General features: G+C 38.6%; 1 protein-coding gene and 1 long non-coding RNA gene across 3 annotated transcripts in view; one reads left to right on the top strand and one right to left on the bottom strand.

Annotated features, from left to right (window-relative positions):
* Window positions 1–33: 33 nt before the first annotated feature.
* ptrh2 (peptidyl-tRNA hydrolase 2) lies at window positions 34–1712 on the bottom strand. 2 transcript variants are annotated; one of them, XM_077545822.1, is made up of 2 exons: window positions 1608–1712; window positions 34–1032 (listed from the first exon to the last, which is right to left on the bottom strand). In XM_077545822.1, the coding sequence occupies exon 2, from the start codon at window positions 1023–1025 to the stop codon at window positions 489–491; it is 537 nt and encodes a 178-aa protein (XP_077401948.1). In that variant the 5' UTR covers window positions 1026–1032; window positions 1608–1712; the 3' UTR covers window positions 34–488. The 2 variants fall into 2 exon arrangements, with proteins under 2 accessions (XP_077401948.1, XP_077401947.1); XM_077545821.1 differs by lacking the exon at window positions 1608–1712 and adding an exon at window positions 1288–1593.
* An 11875-nt stretch (window positions 1713–13587) lies between these two features.
* The window catches only part of LOC144036059 (uncharacterized), a 72811-nt gene continuing 67275 nt past the window's right edge, over window positions 13588–19123 (top strand). The window contains exon 1 of the long non-coding RNA XR_013288565.1: window positions 13588–13723. This is a non-coding gene — a long non-coding RNA (uncharacterized LOC144036059). The remainder of the gene's footprint in view (window positions 13724–19123) is intronic.

The following is a 19123-nucleotide window of genomic DNA, read 5'->3' on the forward strand; positions in this document are numbered from 1 at the left end:
AAACTTATCTCCTACAGTTAACGGAAACCCAAATTCACCTTCTGAATATCTATTTTTTAATATAGTGTAGAAATTGGCCTTCTGAAAAGATTTTATCCCACAGCTCGATGAGGAAAACATTAAACCCCGCCCCCAAGGTAAGGTAAACCTTGATAATGTGATTGTATTTGTATGAGACAGAGGCAGCGTAGTGTTGGAAGATTCTGGGTTCTAATTGTGACTGACCAAACATGACTGTTTTACACAATAGCTACAACATTAGGTGCACATGTGTTACTGTTGCCAAGATGTGTCATGGTAAATTAACCAACTTCACTTTAAGTCCAAATCATTACCTGTACAGTATTTACAAAAAAATGCATCTTTGTTCATGTATCTGTACCAGTGATAGTGACAGCGGTAATTGTATACCAGTGTGTTCATTTCATTTAGAAGTTGTATCAATATTGAAGCTGTTTACAAGACATTCATCAGAAGAGGCGCAGGCTTTAATAAAGCTTCAAATCTCCACTGATATTGTCAATGAGCTCCGCCGGACCGGGACCGATAGCGAGCACTGTGCGGGAACCGGGGGCGATTTGTGTCCTGCCCGCATCCTGGATCAGGCTGACGGGCAGCCTCATCTCCTTGGCGAGCCCCATGAGCTGAATTAACGTTTCCTCGTCCGGGGCCTTCACCACCACTTTGGGCTGGCCGCAGTACTCCCACATCTTGAGGAGCTCGGGGTTCCTGCGCTGCACTTGCTTGAAGGCAGCCACAGCCGCGTGGGCGCACTGGGCCGCCACCTTCCCCTTGCCCATCTTCAGGTTGGTGCGGACCGCCAGAATCAACTTGAACTCCCCTCCTTCCCCCATCACCATCGCTTCGTTCGAGCTGGAACCCATGGCACCCAGCCAACTTCTGGGAGAAGGACCCAAGTGGGAGCGCAGCTGCCAACCCAGGAGGAGCCCGCAGCCCACACCTAGGGCAACACCCATGCCCACGGGACTCTTCAGCATGTCCAATGGACCCTTGAGAATGTCCATGTTAAACCTGGGGCACATCAAACATAGCAAAACATTACATTTATTGTTGCTTAAATTCACTTTCTTGCAGGAAAATTCAGAATGAGCAATACTAAAGAACATTGTTTTGTTTTTCAGTGTAATACTTGTTTGTTAAAACTTGATCAAGTTCCACTGCCAAATGCATCTCTTGAAATATATTCAATTGTAGAACTGTAATTTGCAGTGTTATTTTTTCATAAATTTATCCATAGAAATTTACAGGAACTTTTTCAACACTTACATTTGACCCCAGTTCACCATTATGTGTTGAACAGAATCTCGCGTTCAAATAGTCATTGTAGAGATCTTAATTTAAGAATGTCTCGTCGATGACACTCAGCTAATACATTTAATTGGATACGCTTAATTGACTTAATATATCGCACGTTTAGATGCAGCAGAGCGGTCTATTCGGCGAGCTAACGTTAGCTTCTGTTAGCACTTCGTCAGTAGCACATCGGTCTCTATGACAGTGGCGTAAAGGTTCGACTCGCTACTTTGGCTTAATGCAACAACGCTTTTGTAAACATGTTTTCACAAAACGTTCGAAAAGTTACTCACTCGAATTAATCCCACGTACTGAACCGGCGACTTTTCTTCGGTCTTTTTGAGTCGCAGAAAAGTGTTGTAGCGCCATCTCGTGTATTGGAGTTAGGCCATCTACTTTTGTCTTAATCGTAGAAGTGTGTTAGCGCCACTTGGCGTACTGGAGAGTATCTTAACGTTCCCAAACTTCACACTTTTTTCAGCGATGTAGATGGGAAGTCTTGTGCCTGGACCAGGTACAATTTGAAGATGCCAGTGTTTTGCAGTGGGGGAGAGTATGCGGGGTAGGTGTTTGGCAGGAGTATGGACTTGCTGGGCTCTCAACGAGACTAGTTTAGTAGTGCCAAATTGGAAGGTAAAGACTGCCCCCTACTGGCCGGTTTGCAGCATTGTAAGAGGGTGCACATTGCATCCGTTTAGTCATTCTATGTATGTGTTTTATTGTTTATAAATACCTGTATTTTTGACATGTGCATAAAAGGTCATCTTTCCAGGAAATGTATTTATCTCAAGCTGTTTGTGACACAATGTCCATAAAACTTCCAGTGCAAATCTACTACAAACTTAGCAATAGTTACTAAAGTAGCTAGTTACAGGTAGACCTGCTGCACAAATTCATGTTAATGTTTATGCCTGTTTTACACAACCATATTTTTCAGCTGTTGTAATACAAACTGTTAAGTGTATTCCAAGTGACAATAACGTTATCATAGCGCTCTTCTTATACATCTGACTCACTTTTCTGACTTTCATGGTTTGAAAGGAATGTGACCTCTGACCTGTCATCTTCCCGTGTAGTACATTCTCCTGGACCATGTATAGATTTTGTCAAGGTATGCCGGTTTCCTTTCGCCAGCGCTGAACCATTAGAATTAGAATTTATGTATAAGAAATCTGATATTTATTCTACTGGTCCATGAATACGCATATTCATGATGTTAGTGTCGGTTGTTTCTGCTATCTGATTAAAAGGATCCACAAAGTGCTTTTTTTGTGACTAAAACAGATTTATGACTTTGCGACCCGATTTCCTTGAACTGAGTTGTATTTTTGTGAAATGTGTTTTTGTTATGTGAAACCCACCGAGAACTGCTCCATGCCAAGTTATTGTCTTATTTATAGAGCTTTAATTAGACTGACTCTCATGTGGTTTATGCCAGCCAAATATGAACATTTTGTCTTGTTTTATGTCTTCTCGCAGCCTGCTCTAGCCCCACACCCCTCCCAATAATGGAAAAATTGAGTTTTATTTGATTTTATTTGTGCCATATCTCCACCATCGCCACACCCTGAACTCTTGAGATGTAGCCCACTGCTTCTAATACTTAGTTACCCTATTTTGCCACTGTGGCTCAAAAACAAGGTTATGTAACATTCAAAATCTAACCATTTATCTATCAACAGCACATTATTGTGCCATGTCTGATTTTTATAATTCATTAAGTGTTTCATGATTATCTTTTTGAACTGTGGAAGCTTTTTACCACCTATTAAACCTCTCATCGTGAGGTTTATGTGCTCTGTATTAGCTTTCTTCTCTCTCTCTCTCTCTCTCTGCCTCTCTCTTTTTCTCAGCGTTACTCAACAGGTCTGAGTTGTTTTGGTAGAAAGCAGTTGCGCAATCAAGAGCCGGAGCCCTGCTATGTCTCAAACACGCATGTTGACATGGATCTGTTTTCAATGTTCGGCTTGTGATTTTTTCATTTATTTTTTATTTATTTTTTTGTGATTAACAGTGAAGCGTTTGTCAATCACACAGTAGGAGGAAGCGTTTAAACTCGACTTCTTGTTGACGTGTGTGTTTTGTGTTTTGCATTGAATGATCAACTACTTTCTTGTTGACAAGTGGTGGCATGTTTGAAAAGCCAGGATCCTGATTCAAAGGCCTGCCAGTGCAATAACATCCGATTCTAAAGTGAGAATTTTGCCCGCTCAAGACAAGCCTAAATAAATAGATTACTCGGTCATCATTATAACAAACGTTTTTGGTGTTAGAGGTGTGGTGAACTCGTGAAAGCTTTCTCCATGTTCGCATACAATTTTTAAAAACAAACAAACATGAGCACAGTTATTGCAGCTATACATTTTTTCTACCAGCAATTTCTTCAGTGTGGGACCTTAAACACACAAGATCAATTTTGTATTTATAGCACATAAGTGCAGTAAACAGAACTATTTTTAGAGAAGTAACCCCCTTCACTCCCGGCTGTTTTACTGGATTTTGACTGATTTTGCAAGGCCCACAGAATTTTGTGTTCTACGGCTATAAAAACATGGAACCTACTAGAAGAAAGATTAAAGTATTTTCTTTCATCAGGAACAAAAAGTAGCCTATATTTCTATCTGTTTGCGTTTTGCAGCAATTAGCATTAAAATATAGCTAGGTTTCATCATTATTCACAAATCTATTTAGAATTGTGAGTAATTAATTTTTTTCCCCAACATGGCCCTGGTTGATCTATTTTGCTCTGCTGCCACCTGCTGGCCATTTGTGTAATACCTGCCATTGCTTCAACCGTTCTGTGCAGTTGAGAGGCTGCATCAAAGCCTTCTGTATGCTCTAGCATAAAATAACATAAAAACGTATAAATACGTCATTGGGACACTTGAAATGTTACAAATAGAACGTATTTATACATTTTTGGGAGCAAATAAGTTAATAATGAAAAATTTATAATAACAATAATAAATATAATTACAGATCATTCACCTGCTATAAACTCATTGCAGCAGTGTTACACAGTCCTCTGGCAGTGTTGTTTACATTAGCCTATTATCAGGCTGATATATTTACCTTTGGATGTTTTTTAATCTCAAAGCACATTCAGCTACAAAGGGATTGCTTACACATTACTTCAGGTAATAAAGCATTGGCCCATTTCTCGAATGCTGACTTGCTTTTTAACATTTTTTACATAAATGTTACGAAATACAGGCAAAGTAGACTACAGTGGCTATTAGTACCTTGCATCGGGACAGCAAAAACATACTTTCACTTTCAATGGAGCATTCAATTACCATCAACAAAATATAATAAATATATAAATAAAAAAATATCTCTGGCATCTTTTTCCGAGAATTTTCTTTTAAACCGATTAAGTATCAAAATAAAAACACCGTGTACAACGCCATTATCCTGGTCACGTGACCGTGATGACGTATCCCGTGCATAAACGACAGCTGCCGTCATTCACTTGAATCGGAGTTTGCTGACGTTATAGGCTAAAAAAAAATAAGAATTCTGATGATGGTAAAATTGTCAGCACGTCAGGTGTCACGTCATTCCACGTGGGGATGGGGCGGTGGGGGTGGCCTCTCCTAATGTGGGCTAAAAGCGTACAAAATGTAGCATGGCCTGTAGAGTAAAAGTCACCCGGATGTTTACCGTCCAATTTAGGGACCGTCCCCAACTTACATTTCCAGAGTGAACAATGTCAATGGTGACTTGACTGGTAATTTGAGCCTCTGTAACATGCAACTTGTAGACGGTCCCCAACTCTAACTTGCTATGAGCCGGCCGGCAGAATGAGTTGTTATTGGCCACTTTCATCCCCGCTTTCGGCTGTGGACACAAATCTTTGGTGAGGCTTTCATGGCTGTACTGTTTTCGAAGAAATGCTTCTTTGCTATAGGGCGTAATTCCACCTTTGATTGATGTCCACCGTGGGACGCAATCATTCCTGGTGAGTGTCGTTGTTGTCATTAGCGGCCATGTCATATATGCGTGTTTTATGCATGCAACACGTCACAATGATCATATGACTGTCCAAAATGGCCGATACTGTACTTAACACAAAAATATTCACAAAAGTGCTATAAAATCGCTAAACATAAATTGCCATTTTTTTTAGGGAAGAGTTGAAATTAACCATTTCACAGAATAGCTGGTTAGTTTTTCATAAGTATTACAGTGTTTCCCTCACTATATTAATACTTAATAATAGTAAAGTGATTACCACCCAATAAGTTTTCAAGAAAATCTATTAAAAATGTATTTAAAAAGAAAAAAAAACACGTCGCGACCGGATATACCGCATGTAACGTTAGTTCGCCGTCACTCACTTGTGGATCGTGAGGCTAGAGGAGACGTAGTAACAGGACTGAGAGAAAAGTGCTAGTACAAGACAACAACATTTTTTTTTTTTAGTACAAATTATAAAATCATTACCCTGCTTTAGTGTCGCTAATCTGGCCGGTTGCAGCCCGTGCCCACACTCGGAGTTGCCCTTGATGCATTTTTGAAAATTATAAAATGTTTCTGAACCTGATCAGTTTTTAGTTGTAACAACATTATTTAACACTAGATGGCAGACAGTGCTTCAACTGTGTCTCTTCCATCAGAGCAAATGGAAGACCGTGTTAAAGCAGCAAGAGTAAATTAGATCAGGAAAATCATCTTTTAAAAATACAAGGCAGATCATATTTTCAAATTAATTAATTAATCAGGGGCGGTACGGTGGGTGACTGGTTAGCATGTCCGCCTCCCAGTGCAGAGGACGTGCAATCGAGTCCGGGCTTCGGCCTTCCTGGGTGGAGTTTGTGTGTTCTCCCCGTGCTTGCGTGGGTTTTCTCCGGGTACTCCGGTTTCCTCCCACACTTCCAAAGACATGCAGGTTAATTGTACACTCCAAATTGTCCATAGGTGTGAATGGTTGTTTGTCTCTGTGTGGCCTGCGATTGGCTGGCAGCCAGTTCAGGGTGTACTCCGCCTACTGCCCAAAGCCAGCTAGGATAGGCTCCACCCCCCCCCCCCCCCCCCCCCGATCCTTGTGGGGACAAGCGGTTAAGAAAATGGACATGTCAAATCGGTAAAATTGCGCTCTCCAGGAAAAAAAAAAATGGATGGATGGATTAATCAGCAAACCAATATGCCTAGTTTCTTTGAGATGCTATCAGCCATGTGAGATTTTAAACCCAAGTCAGCACTACAACACTGATCTCAAATATACACAAATAGCAACCCCCTGCTCCAACACGAGAACTATTCATAGTTTAAAGTGTGTAGTCAATCATCTTATTAATTTGGGGAGTTAAAAAAAGAAGAAGTTTTTTACACGCAAAGAAATCTACGAAAGCGTATTGCATTCACTTGAAAAAAAAGTCCTGTTTTTCTGAATAATTTTTGGGGGGAGCTTTGTTTTTTGGAGTATTTTTTTCTGGTTTATTGAATATTTTTTCCCAGTTTTTTTTTGAGTAATTTTCCCCCATTTTATAAAATAATAATTTTTTTGTTTTTCTGATTTTTTTCCCCTGTTTTTCTGATTTTTTTTTAGATTAGAGAACAAACCACAATACAGTATACACATTCATTCCTTTATTGAGAACATGACCCTCTTATTGCATATGGAGGTATGCAGGAAAGTGTCCGCTTCCGCTATAGGCAAGTATGCAAAAATTCACTTGGAGTTCAGAGGTAAAAAAAAATTAAAAATAAAAATAAATAAATACTCTAATAATTTTTTTCCTGTTTTTTAAAAAAAAAAAATATATATATTTTTAAATATTCCCTCCCCCCTGTTTTTCTGAATAATTTTTTCAGCCTTTTTTTCAGAATATTTTTTTGGACACAAAAAAATATTCAGTAAAACAGAGGAAATTATTCCGAAAAACAGAAAATAAAAATAAAAACTCATAAAAACAAAGCTCCCCCTCCAAAAAATTGTCAGAAAAAAGGAGGTTTTTTTTTCAAGTAAATGCAATACGCTTCTGTAGAAATCAGAGTATTTGGTTAATATTTGTTTGTCTCACTAGAATAGAATCAAATACATTTTCAAAGGACCCTTCTAAATGACTAAAATGACCTAATAATGACCACTATAAACCAAAACGACAACTTCTCAGCCAATTTTAGGTGGGAGCATGGGAAGTATGCAAGTATGCTCATAATTCAGAATAACGTGCTGAATTCTGAGTTCCATAAACTTAGCAAGGCTTCAGAGGACTTCATTAACTTTGAAAGCAAAGTCAAAGGTGCATCATGAGGGGGTCTGCCTCTGAAAGTCCCGAGATGTGAATGTGTACATGATTGACACTTCCACCAGATGGTGAGCTGCATAGCTTCACGTCAGAGTCCCCACCTCGCTGCCCACTGACACATTCCTGAGAGACCCGTAGTGAGCAGCTCTGTACACTGTTTCTCCAGAGGAAGTGGACTCGTTAGAAGCACTCCTTGCAACTGCTTTCCCTTCATTTTGCTTTCTACCAACAGTTGACAACAGGTACAGTAGTTTTACAGTATTGTATGTCATATACTCATATAAACAAACAAATTACGTCCACTTTCTTGTTGTCAGTCAGTTTCCACAAGTATTTGGGCAAATTATGATTTTATCTCTGTAGACTGTCATCTTAAATTTAAGATGTTTCACACAAAAAAAAGAAGGTATTTACCAATTAGAGATTCTTCAGAAGTATTTGGATAAAGTGACATACTGTAAATGTAGTACAGGTAATAATTTTTTAATACTTAAATGTAAATACTATGGGTGTCAAAATTATCGCGTTAATATCTCGTTAACTTAAAGTGCCTTTAACGGCACTCGTTTTTTTTAACGCTCGATTAATGACCGCCCCTTATTTGGAAAGCCTCAACTAAGGGAATTCCAGTCACGACGCAGAAGAAATGTCCACGTCGAAACTACCCAAGAAAAATGCACTATACCTACTAAAACACACAATGTTTAAGGGGCAGAATGTTAGCGCGAAGGAACCATTTCTACTTCTTTTACTTCTTTCTCCTTTACTTCTTCTCCTACTTCATCATCATCATCTTGTTCTTCTACTTCATCATCATCAACATCATCTTATTTTTCTTCTTCTACTTCATCATCATCATCATCATCATCATCATCTTGTTCTTCTACTTCATCATCATCCTAATCTTTCTTCCTCTTCTTCCTTTTTTTTTTTTTAACTCTTTGACTGCCAGACGTTTTCAGAAACGGGTTGTCGCCAGTGCCAGCCGATTTAAGCATTTTGACTGATCTTTCAAGGTCCACAGAAAATGTTGTGTTTGGACTATGGAAACACACATACTACCAAATGAAAGATTGAACTCTCATCTTTCATCAGAAAAAAAAGTTTGCTTCTACCTTATTCCGTTCTTCAGTAATCAACAATAGAAAATGGTTAGTTTCACCGAAATGCTCTCTTTTGAAACAAAAAGCAGAGAAAAAGAGCTTTTTGTGAAACAATGTTATTTCATGCACTCTAGTGAATTCTACACTTCTTTTTGTCCATGAATGATGCCACAAACACCTAAATAGTGCTTTACTTCTGTAATACACCACCACCAACAATGAAAAAGTGTTTTTAGATTGCAAAATACGTTTATTTCCATTCAACAGTGTAACAATTTGACAAAACAATTTCTCAAACTATTTACAAATGTGTGCAACTGTGGTACTATTTACAATTATGTGGATGTTTCAAATACAGTTTTTCTTTTTGTAACACTGCCCTGTGTGCAAGGAGAGGGAGCAGGATTTGCACAACAGATACGTTTCACTTCGATTGTCCGTTTCGCGTGCAGATGTTACACTTTCTTGACGGCCTTTTTTTCCGGGGAATAGCAAGTAGCAGACTGTACCCACTACTCCGATGAATATACATTGGACTCGGGGCACTCTTCGTCATCCGATTGAACGTCCGCCTGAGCGTGCTCGGTTGTGCTCCGCGTTTTCCGGTGTTAGCATCGCTAGCCCGTGAACCTTTATGACGTCGTCATAGCCGCTGCATCAGCGCTTCCAACTTCGGCGTCAACCTCGGAGTCACCATCATCATCATCATCGATGATGATCATCGTCGTCATCAATGTGCTCTTTAGCGTTGGTCGATGCCTTTCGTCTTTGAAAAAAATTCCCAAGTGTGAGCTGCTTGCAACCGGTCGCCATTGTTCGCTTCTTCAGCCATCTAGCTCTGCCTCGTGTCTTCTACTGCCGCGTCAATGCTTCCAACTCATCATCATCATTGATGATGATCATCGTCGTCATCAATTTGCTCTTTAGCGTTGGTCGATGCTTTTTGTCTTGCTGCTCGAGCGTGAGCTGCTTGCAACCGGTTGCCATGTTCTCTTCCCTTCCCCAGCCATTGTCCCCTCTAGCTCCGCCTCACGTCTTCTACTGACGCCTACCCAATCTTGTCAAAAGAGAGTCATTGCTGCCATCTAGGGGCCAAAAATAGTCATTAGGCTAACTAGATCTGCTTGAAACTTTCACTACAGCTGGCCAAGGCTTTCCTCCACCCGTTTCCCAAAAAAATAATAATAATAATTGGATGACGTCTTTTAACGTCATTGGCGGCCCTCCGTAGGTTTTTACTCGACGTCTTTTAACGTCCATGGCAGTGAAAGAGTTAATTTCATTTTTTATGAAAACCTAGATTTTTTTTTATTGTACATTTATAACAGATATAAAATTTGTCATTAATCGTGAGTCAACTATTGAAGTCATGCAATTAATACCGATTAATTATTTTTTTTAATTAGGGGCGTCAGGCGATTACATTTTTTAATTGTAACTAATCACATGACTTCACTAGTTAACTAACGAATAATCATACATTTTATATCTGTTCTAAATTTACAATTAAAAAAAATCTTGGTTTTCATACTCTTGTTAGCAAAAGTGGAAAAAAATGTTAAACTAATAGAAGTACTTCAAACAAATTTTTGACGTCTATAGCCGTCAATGGCAGTGAATGAGTTAAAATGCTATTAGTGTAGAAATGACTAGAAGACTTCTAAAACTGTGACAGATTTGTTTGAGCATGCGACAAATAATCACATTTTAAAACTTCCTAACAAAAGTGTTTGCCTTTCGCAAGCACATAAAGACTCACGTTGCGCACAGACAAGACAAGAGATGACCTTGGCGGTCTCGGGCCTGTCAACTCACAAGACCTTCCCCCTCATTGTTTAGTCTTCCTCATGAAATATTTAATTCTGCACCGAAGAGGAATCTTGAGGACACTCTTATCATTTTCCTGTCATTACCCTTCATCTTGCATGCTGATAGGACTTGTCTTTTTTCCATTCCAGACAGACGCTGTTGTAGGTTAGCAGACTAAGAAGGAATTCCCCCTGGCCGCACAACAAGCATTTTAAAATGTTGCGACCCCCCCGGGAAGGTCAGTGCGTGTGCTCGGTGAGGCCTTTAAGTGTGTGACGACGATGTGTTTATTTTGTAAACGACAAGAGGATGTGGTGAGCCGCAAGCACCGCGAGTAGCGCGCTCTCTGAGACGAGTTGCTCTTCAACAACATTTCCAAGCACATGGCTCCACGTGTGCTTCTCAAGGATACGTGAGAGCGTTACAGGTTACTGAAGTGCATTCGAGGCTTATATTGTCATTTAAGTTTACAATTTATAGCATGAAGGCCACACTTGTTTTGCTTCAGATGTGAATGAGGACAATGGTTGTGGAACAAAATTGGGACTTTTTAGTGTTATTATTTGGAGATATAAAATTTTGAGACATAACATGAGAAAAAAATTCCAGTGTCCGCAATTCACATGCGCTTATCATGGTTCACCTGTTTTCTGAGTTTGGTCATGTGACATACGCGAGCTGAGCCGTGATTGGTCGTTACCTGATCTTGCTGCTTTATTCATATTCCACAAATCTGAATATCTTGTTTCGAGTAGTGATGCCACATAGAATATAATATAAAGTGGAAGTCAACCTTAAACATTTTTTGACAATAATATGTTATATGTGACCTCACTAGTCTAAACATGACATTCTGATTAACTCATTCACTGACATTGACGCCTATAAACATCCAAAAATCATTTAAACACTTTCTATTAGTTTAACATTTTTTCTCCACTTTTGTTAACAAGAGTATGAAATCCTAGACATTTCTTTAATAATTTTTTTTATTTTATTTTTTAAATAAAAGATTATTAAAAATTAGGGGCGTCAGGTGATTTTTTTTTAATTGTAATTAATCGCATGACTTCAATAGTTAACTCACGATTAATCACAAATTCTAAATCTGTTCTAAATGTACAATTTTTTTCTCTTGTTAACAAAAGTGGAAAAAATTGTTAAACTAACAGAAATAGTTCAAATTAATTTTTGAAATCTTTAGCCGTCAATGGCAGTGAATGAGTTAATATTACATTTGTTGAATATGAGTTATGAAGCAAAATCCAGACGTTTGTATCCATCTCAGGGGGCGGCCATTTTGCCACTTGCTTGAATTTACAGACTGCAAGGTGAAAATGGGTGAGCATCCCAGTTCTGAGGTTATACAACTATTCATTCATTTCAAAACTTAGTACTCAAAACTACCATGATATGCTCATGCTCATTCATCCCTGCACGTTGGACATCGAATCGTAATGCCGCTGCAATCGAACCAAATTGAATTGTTTCACTTTAAAATGAACCATCTTTGAATCACATCACACCCATATGTATTATGTGTATCGAATCATCTTTTATTAGAGATATGCACGCCACGAATAATTACTGTAACATATTTCTGATTTTCTTTTGCTATTTGCTGCCATTTTAACACTAGTTAATGTCTGTTTTGTCCATGTAGTATTCACTATTCACACTTACCATATACGCTAAAGTGAGCTGAAGTTCAACACAGTTCCCTTCCAGACCCAGACCCATCTCTTCAAGTCGGCTTGGACCAGTGTTTTGGTGTGCATGGGCAATGGAACCACACTAGCAGGGCAATAAACCACTTTATACAGTTCTTTTATCATTTTGAATTTGTTTATCGGGGAAGTCAAACCAACATTTCTTTTTTTTACAATAATATGTTCTATGCAGCCCCACTAGTCTAAATACCATATTCTAATCAAACAATATTGTGGAATATGAATTAATTTTATCCATCTTAGGTGGCAGCCATTTTGGCACTTGCTGTCAACTGAAGATGACATCACAGTTGCTCAGGTAACGGCCAATCACATGACCAAACTCAGAAAACAAGTGAGCTGTGATTGGTCGGTACCTGATCCCTGAGCAACTGTGATGTTATTTTCAGTGGACAGTTACGTGGCAAAATGGCCGCCCCCTCAGTTGGATAAAAACAGGTGGATTTTGCTTCTTAACTCATGTTCCACAAACACAATATTAATTTAAAACACATAATAATATATCATTGTAAAGAAAGTTTTTGGGATAACTTCATTTCAGCCTTTAGTGTGCTTTATTCAGTTTTTCTCACTTGGTTGTTGACATACAAATGAATAATAAGTGTACAGTACTTGCAAAGGAGTAGTTTGAGTTTGTCTATGAGCCATTAGTTAATGATTAACTTCTCACCAAGCTTAAACTTGCCTGCGATGTGCTTTTGTTCATTTAAAAACCCTCCCGCTGGCCTCAACCACTTTTTTTTTGTTATTGTTCCTGCCGCAAGCTGTCACACTTTGAACCCCCTTCTCTCTCAGTGACCGCACACTTACGATTGGCATGACACTCGTCCCATTAGCCGGCCAGCAGAAAGCGTCTGGACGTGTTGTTTTTGTTTTGCTGCGTTTCCCGGGAAGTTGAGCTCCTCCTGTCCGAGCCCATTTCCAGTCCTCCACCTGACTTCCAATAATCTCTGCCACGGGGAGGGAGGAGATGTAAACAAAAAGATAGATGGCGGTGATTGTGTTCCATGAAGGAATGAGAGATCTTTGCGGGTGTTATTATGACTTCATGAGTTGTGTAATATCATCTGCCAGCAGGCCGAATAATGGAGCTGTTCTTGTGTCAGTGTGCTGAACACTTTTACCCTACGGCCCTGTCCTCTAAACTCAACAACAACTTCTGTCTCCTAAGGTCTCTCGCTCGCTCGCTCGCTCTCTCCCTCCCTTTCTCCGCCGCTCACTTGCCCTCTCCCACCCTTTCAAGTGCCGTTTGGTACACTTTCACTCCTCTACCTTCTCAAACTCCTCCGTCTCTGTCCCTCCCTTTCTCTCTCGCCCCCCCCCCCCCCCCCCCTTCACCCTTCTCTTGTCTTCCTTGTTTTGCTCACACTCTGATAGCGTGTCCCTGCCATGTGGTTGACTGTCCCTCTCTCTGGCCTCAGCAGTACGTGCAGAGGAAGGCGCTGTTGGGTTGGCCTCGGCATCCCCTCCTTTGTTTTGTTTTTTCTAGCACCCCCTCACTCCGGCTCACTTGGTAAGACAACAATTTTCTTGACTCTCCCCAACAAGTTGTGCACCGCTTGTGTAATGTTATTCACTTGCCTCTGTGTGTCAGTGTGTGATGTTGCTGCTGTGACGCAGCTCTAATAATAATAAAAAAGTTCTCGCTGTCGCTGTTAGGGAATGATTTGAGGACACGGGAGCGTAGTGGCGTGAGTGCATTTGTGAGGGGGGCACACATGAGGTACTGGTTGTGGTAGCGGCACTGTTTTGACAGGCAGTCTTAGAACAATCGCACTCGCTGACCCCTCTTACCGAATGCGCACGAGGATAAAATTGCCTCCCACAACCCCCCCTCTGTCACTCACTCACCCTCCTCTCTGTGTTGAGTCCGTTTCTACTCTCTCCATCCCCTTGGGAGTTTTTTGTTTTTGTTTTTGTGCTTTATACCAAGGAGGTCTGCACTGATGATTAGATCAGTGAGCAGACATCTGCTTGTGTTTGCTGCTCATCTGTCACCAAAGCTGTCAGACTCATGTACCCTTGTCCGGTGGACCTGAACTGAAACCACTACACGCACCGCCCGCTTTTAGCTGTTTTTAAAAGCCCAGCTAATTCCCTCCCACATGCAATCCGAGTTTAGCCCGGCTCACTTTTGAGAGTCGTTTCAAAGCAGTTTGTCGCCATCTAGCGAGGGTAGCTGGTAACTGCATGTTTTGGTGTCATCGGGTTCATGATGAAACTCTGTGCTCCTTGCTGGGGCCGCTCTCATGCATTTTTTATGAATTGGATTGTTTTTAAAGGAAGGGATTTGTGTTTGAGCCTTCAACAGATTAGGCTTGTGTGTTTATTTTAACAGCATTTTCTTTGACTTCAACTTTTCATACATCGTTGCTTGAAGTGGATTTTATACTGAGAGATATTTAAGCTATGTAGAGACAGTGACAATGGGAGTTATCAAATACGTTAGACTTACTATAATTACCTAATAGTTCTGTGATTAATGAGGCCATTTCCGAAAGCAAGTATAGATTGATCTACATTATTTTATAGTTGTGAATTTTGTCGATTATAAGTGTAATTAATTTATTTATTTATTTAAACACTGCTTGGCTGTATCTATCTGAGGATACAGTGTCAGTTTTTGACGTCAGCTATGTCACATGACTTTTCAGGCAGTTTTTGGGCTCAATATGACGCAAACATGAAAACAGGAGTTCAGGACCTTCAGAGAGTTTTTTTGAATTCCATTAGAAATATCTCAAAATCTGTACATCAGTAAATCAATAAAATAGCTGACCGACACAACGTACCCAAAATGCAATTTATCATATAAACTGAAGGCAATGAGCGGAATAATTTGCAATTGTATTTAATTTAATAATTTATGATGGATGGACTTTTGTTGTTTTTACAATCTACTAATAGTAAGGTTTATGTTAATGAGCTATTCAGTGTGGTCAGTGGTATTTTCCTAAGTGGCCAGTAGAGGACACCAGAGATCCTTAAATGGGTGTTGAGAGACAACCTAGCAGGGTGCAGTCACCATGGCAACTTGATCTTAAACAGCTAAAACATCTTCCTGCAGCCTGTTCGCCTTGTTGCGCCCCCCAGTGGTACGTGGCTTTATGTTTTTGGAAAAAGTTCTTAAACTGTTCATGTAATTGGGGCAACAAAATAAATAAATATTACGATTATTGTTATGATCATTCTTCTTATTTTTTTATTGCAATTATACATTTTCACAACTATTATTGTACTTAAACCAGATTCCGCAGAATATAATACACAATAAAAAAAAATATCCAAAATTGTTCCCTGTATTTTACAAGGGCTGATCAAAACTATGATTTTTTTTTTTTACACATTTTATAGATACTTATCAGTATGTAGAGGTTGTTAAAAAAGAAAAGAAAAAAAGGCATACTTACATTCCACCAAATTGGGGACCGTATTGTACACAAGTACAAAAAAAAGAATTTTTTCAGGATGATTTTGGAGCAGGGGTGAATTTTTCACCGACAAATGACGGTAACCGTATTTATAATTTCAGATATTTCCGTGGGTAAAATAGCAAAAGCTTGTGGCAAAAATATAACGAGTGATACGTACCAAGTCGTACCAAGGGTACATACACTTCAAAACTTTATTAATTTCCAACTTGAAAAAAACGTATTTTTTAAACAGTGGTCTAATCTAAGTTAGATTCCAAAGAGCTGTCAAACAAATATAAAAAAAAAAATCTGATTAATCACATCTTAGAATTTTGATTAATCACGATTAAACGCTTAATTAAAAAGTTTTTTTTATCAACATTTTTTTGCCCGCCCAATTTAAAGACCACCTGTTATCTGTAAATTGTCGTCTTCCCAAAAATTGTATCCACTGCACACGCTCATCCTCCTCTTTTTCTAATCAGTTAATTACTTGCAAAATTTAAATAGGAAAAAAAAGACCCCAATAGTTTTACATGAACAAATATTCTGAATGTCATACGCAAACATTACTTGCCTGATGCCCCTAATTTTTAATAATCTTTTCTCTTCTTTTTTTAAATCGCGTCAGGCGAAGATTTTTTTAAAATTATAATTAATTACATGACTTCAATGGTTAACTCATGATTAATCACAAATTTTATATCTGTTCTAAATGTACGATAATTTTTTTCTAGGTTTTCATACTGTTGTTAACAAAAGTGGAAAAAATGTCAAAGTAATAGAAATAGTTCAAATGAATTTTTGACATCTATAGCCGTCAATGGCAGTGAATGAGTTAATTAGTTAACGCTTTAACTTTGACAGCACTAGTTTCAATGCATCACATGAAAAAATTAACAAATTATTAGCTTATTTTTGTGTAATTTATACTTTATTATTATTTATAAAACGTCATTCTTTAAACCTATATTTGTTAATTTATATAGAAACTAGATTTTATTAATAAATAAATGAACATTTATGACCACACACACACACACACACACGCACACACACGCACACACACACGCACACACACACACGCACGCACGCGCGCGCGCACACACACACACACACACACACACACACACACACACATACACACACACACACTCACACACACACACACAGTACAGAAAATTGGTACTGTCGAGTGTTGTTTCCAAATTTGTACCCTGCAGGCTCAAATGTGAAAAGTACACAATACATCCCTAGTTAATAACACACCCATCACCAATTAACTGCACGCAATTTTTTATTTTTTTTTGTTCAAGTACTGAAAAGTCTCCAGTAGAGGGAGTTGCAAATCTTGAATAACTTAAGTGGACAGTGGTGGCTTTTCACTTGATCCTTGACTTGGTAAATTGGTGCACTTCTTCTTTTTTTTTTTTTTGGTGTCTGTGCATCCTGCTGAGATCATTGTACACGGGCAGAACTGGTTCTTGGAAAGGCATAAAAAAACATGCAGCTCATGCGTAGCCCGAGAAAAAGCACACTTTTTGGCACAACATCAAGTGTATTTTAACCTGCTGTTCCCAGGGAGGAGGTTGGTGGGTGGTGGGTGCCTCATTCACAGACCATGAAAACTATAAAATGGAGCAAGAGCAATGCCAAGATCTTGTTTCACTCGGGGGCCCACAGAGGTGGGGATCAGGACGCTCACTTAAAGTTAAAGTACCACAGATTGTCACACATTGCTCTCGACTAGGGGTGTCAAAATTGGTGCCTTCATTTTGAGTTAATTTAAAGTTGCTTTAACGCCACTAATGTTTTTAACACGCAACCCTTACTTGCTGGGGGAATTCTAGACACACCCACATCAAAATTTAACAGCAATGCATTTCAGAATAAATAATGCATAGATTTGTGGAGACTGTGGTCAAGTTGTTTTTTACAATTTAAAAAATGTGCAGAATTTCACACGTTACTTCATGTTAAAGATGAGATAGTTCTTAATATGAAAAGAAAAATGCACTGAGCTGTCACCAATGTCTTACAAATGCAATTATGCCATCTAGTGGCAGAAAAAGACCTCAACACAACTCAATATCCCACTCGTTTTTTTACAGTACAGTACATCTTTTGAATTCTGACTCAGTTTTATATATATTTTTTAAATTTGTACTCCACTTTTATTTTAACAAGAGTGTGAAAACTTATAAAATTAAAACTTAAAATATTGTACATTTTGTTTTATATTTAGAACAAATATAAAATTTGGGATTAATAGTGAGTTAACTATTGTTAACTAAGTCATGCGATTAATAACGGTTAACATTTTTAATTGCTTGATACCCCTACTCTGGACATTTATCACTAATTGTTATTTTGAGCATTACAATCGAGTGATGGGGTACATTGTTACTTTTGTGTTTTAAGCATTTATTTTTTCCAAGAAGCTAATGGTCAGTCTTCCTGTCATCTTAAGTTTGAGTTTTTGCTTCTTGGCTTTAAGAGGGTTTTGCGCAAAACCCCACATGACTCCCTGTTAGTGTTTTCAATTTTCTCTTGGCTCACAGGGAATAACTCCATTAATTTTTACAAACATCTGTAATTTTCGATATATATTTATGTCTTGTATAGTTTGCTTAAAAATACACATTTTCCCCATCTCACTCTAAAATGTAGGCTTTGATTCTTGGCAATTAGAGGGGGGCACAGCTTTGATTTGCGCCAACTGCCCTTTTAAACACTACGAAAGTCTGACATTTTGGCCTCCACATGTTTCTTCACACTCATTCTCAACCTTACCCATATGCAAATTAGTAGCGTCTGTACGGTCTGATATAGGAACATGAGTTGAGTGACAAAAAGTGACATCCAACGAATAAACTATTCATGATCAGCTATTACAGAAAAGGAATTGGAGTAAAGTTTTGTGAAATATTAAATATATTTGCATAAAAAACTGACAGCCATGCCTTTTATGTGTTTTTGTTCTTTCTTAAAAAAACAAACGTGCCTCAAGTGTGTCTCCGCATTCTCAACTCACCTGACCGCTCTGTGTCGCGCATTGCAGAATTCCAAAAACACCTTCGTGTTCACCCGGTTGAAAATGTAGCTGCTTTGTTTGAGACATGACTCATGCTGTATGATCTAGAGTCAATTTTCCACTTGCCTTTTTTGTTTGTTTTACGCTTATTTTTATTTATTTATTTTTTCTCACTTATGTATCGTTAACTCATTCACTGCCATTGACGTCTATAAACGTAAAAAAATCATTTTAACTATTTTTATTAGTTTAACATTTTTTTCCACTTTTGTTAACAAGAGTATGAAAACCTAGACATTAAAAAAATCTTTAAAAAAAGAAGTAATTAATCACATGACTTCAGTAGTTAACTCATAGAAATAGTTCAAATAAATTTTTGACGTCTATAGCCGTCGATGGCAGTGAACACAGCTGTTTGGTCTGAGTTGCTCTACAGCTGAAGTATGCATTTAGAATTGTAATCAAC

The sequence above is a fragment of the Vanacampus margaritifer genome, chromosome 16 (assembly GCF_051991255.1).
Source record: "Vanacampus margaritifer isolate UIUO_Vmar chromosome 16, RoL_Vmar_1.0, whole genome shotgun sequence".
NCBI lineage: Eukaryota > Metazoa > Chordata > Actinopteri > Syngnathiformes > Syngnathidae > Vanacampus > Vanacampus margaritifer.

What these genes read in the sequence shown, in the direction of transcription:
- ptrh2 (XM_077545821.1), bottom strand. Translation starts at nt 1,307, where the DNA reads ATGGTGAACTGGGGTCAAAT. An exon ending in ATGGTGAACTGGGGTCAAAT is followed by an intron (nt 1,033 to 1,287) that starts GTAAGTGTTGAA and finishes GATGTGCCCCAG; the next exon opens with GTTTAACATGGACATTCTCA.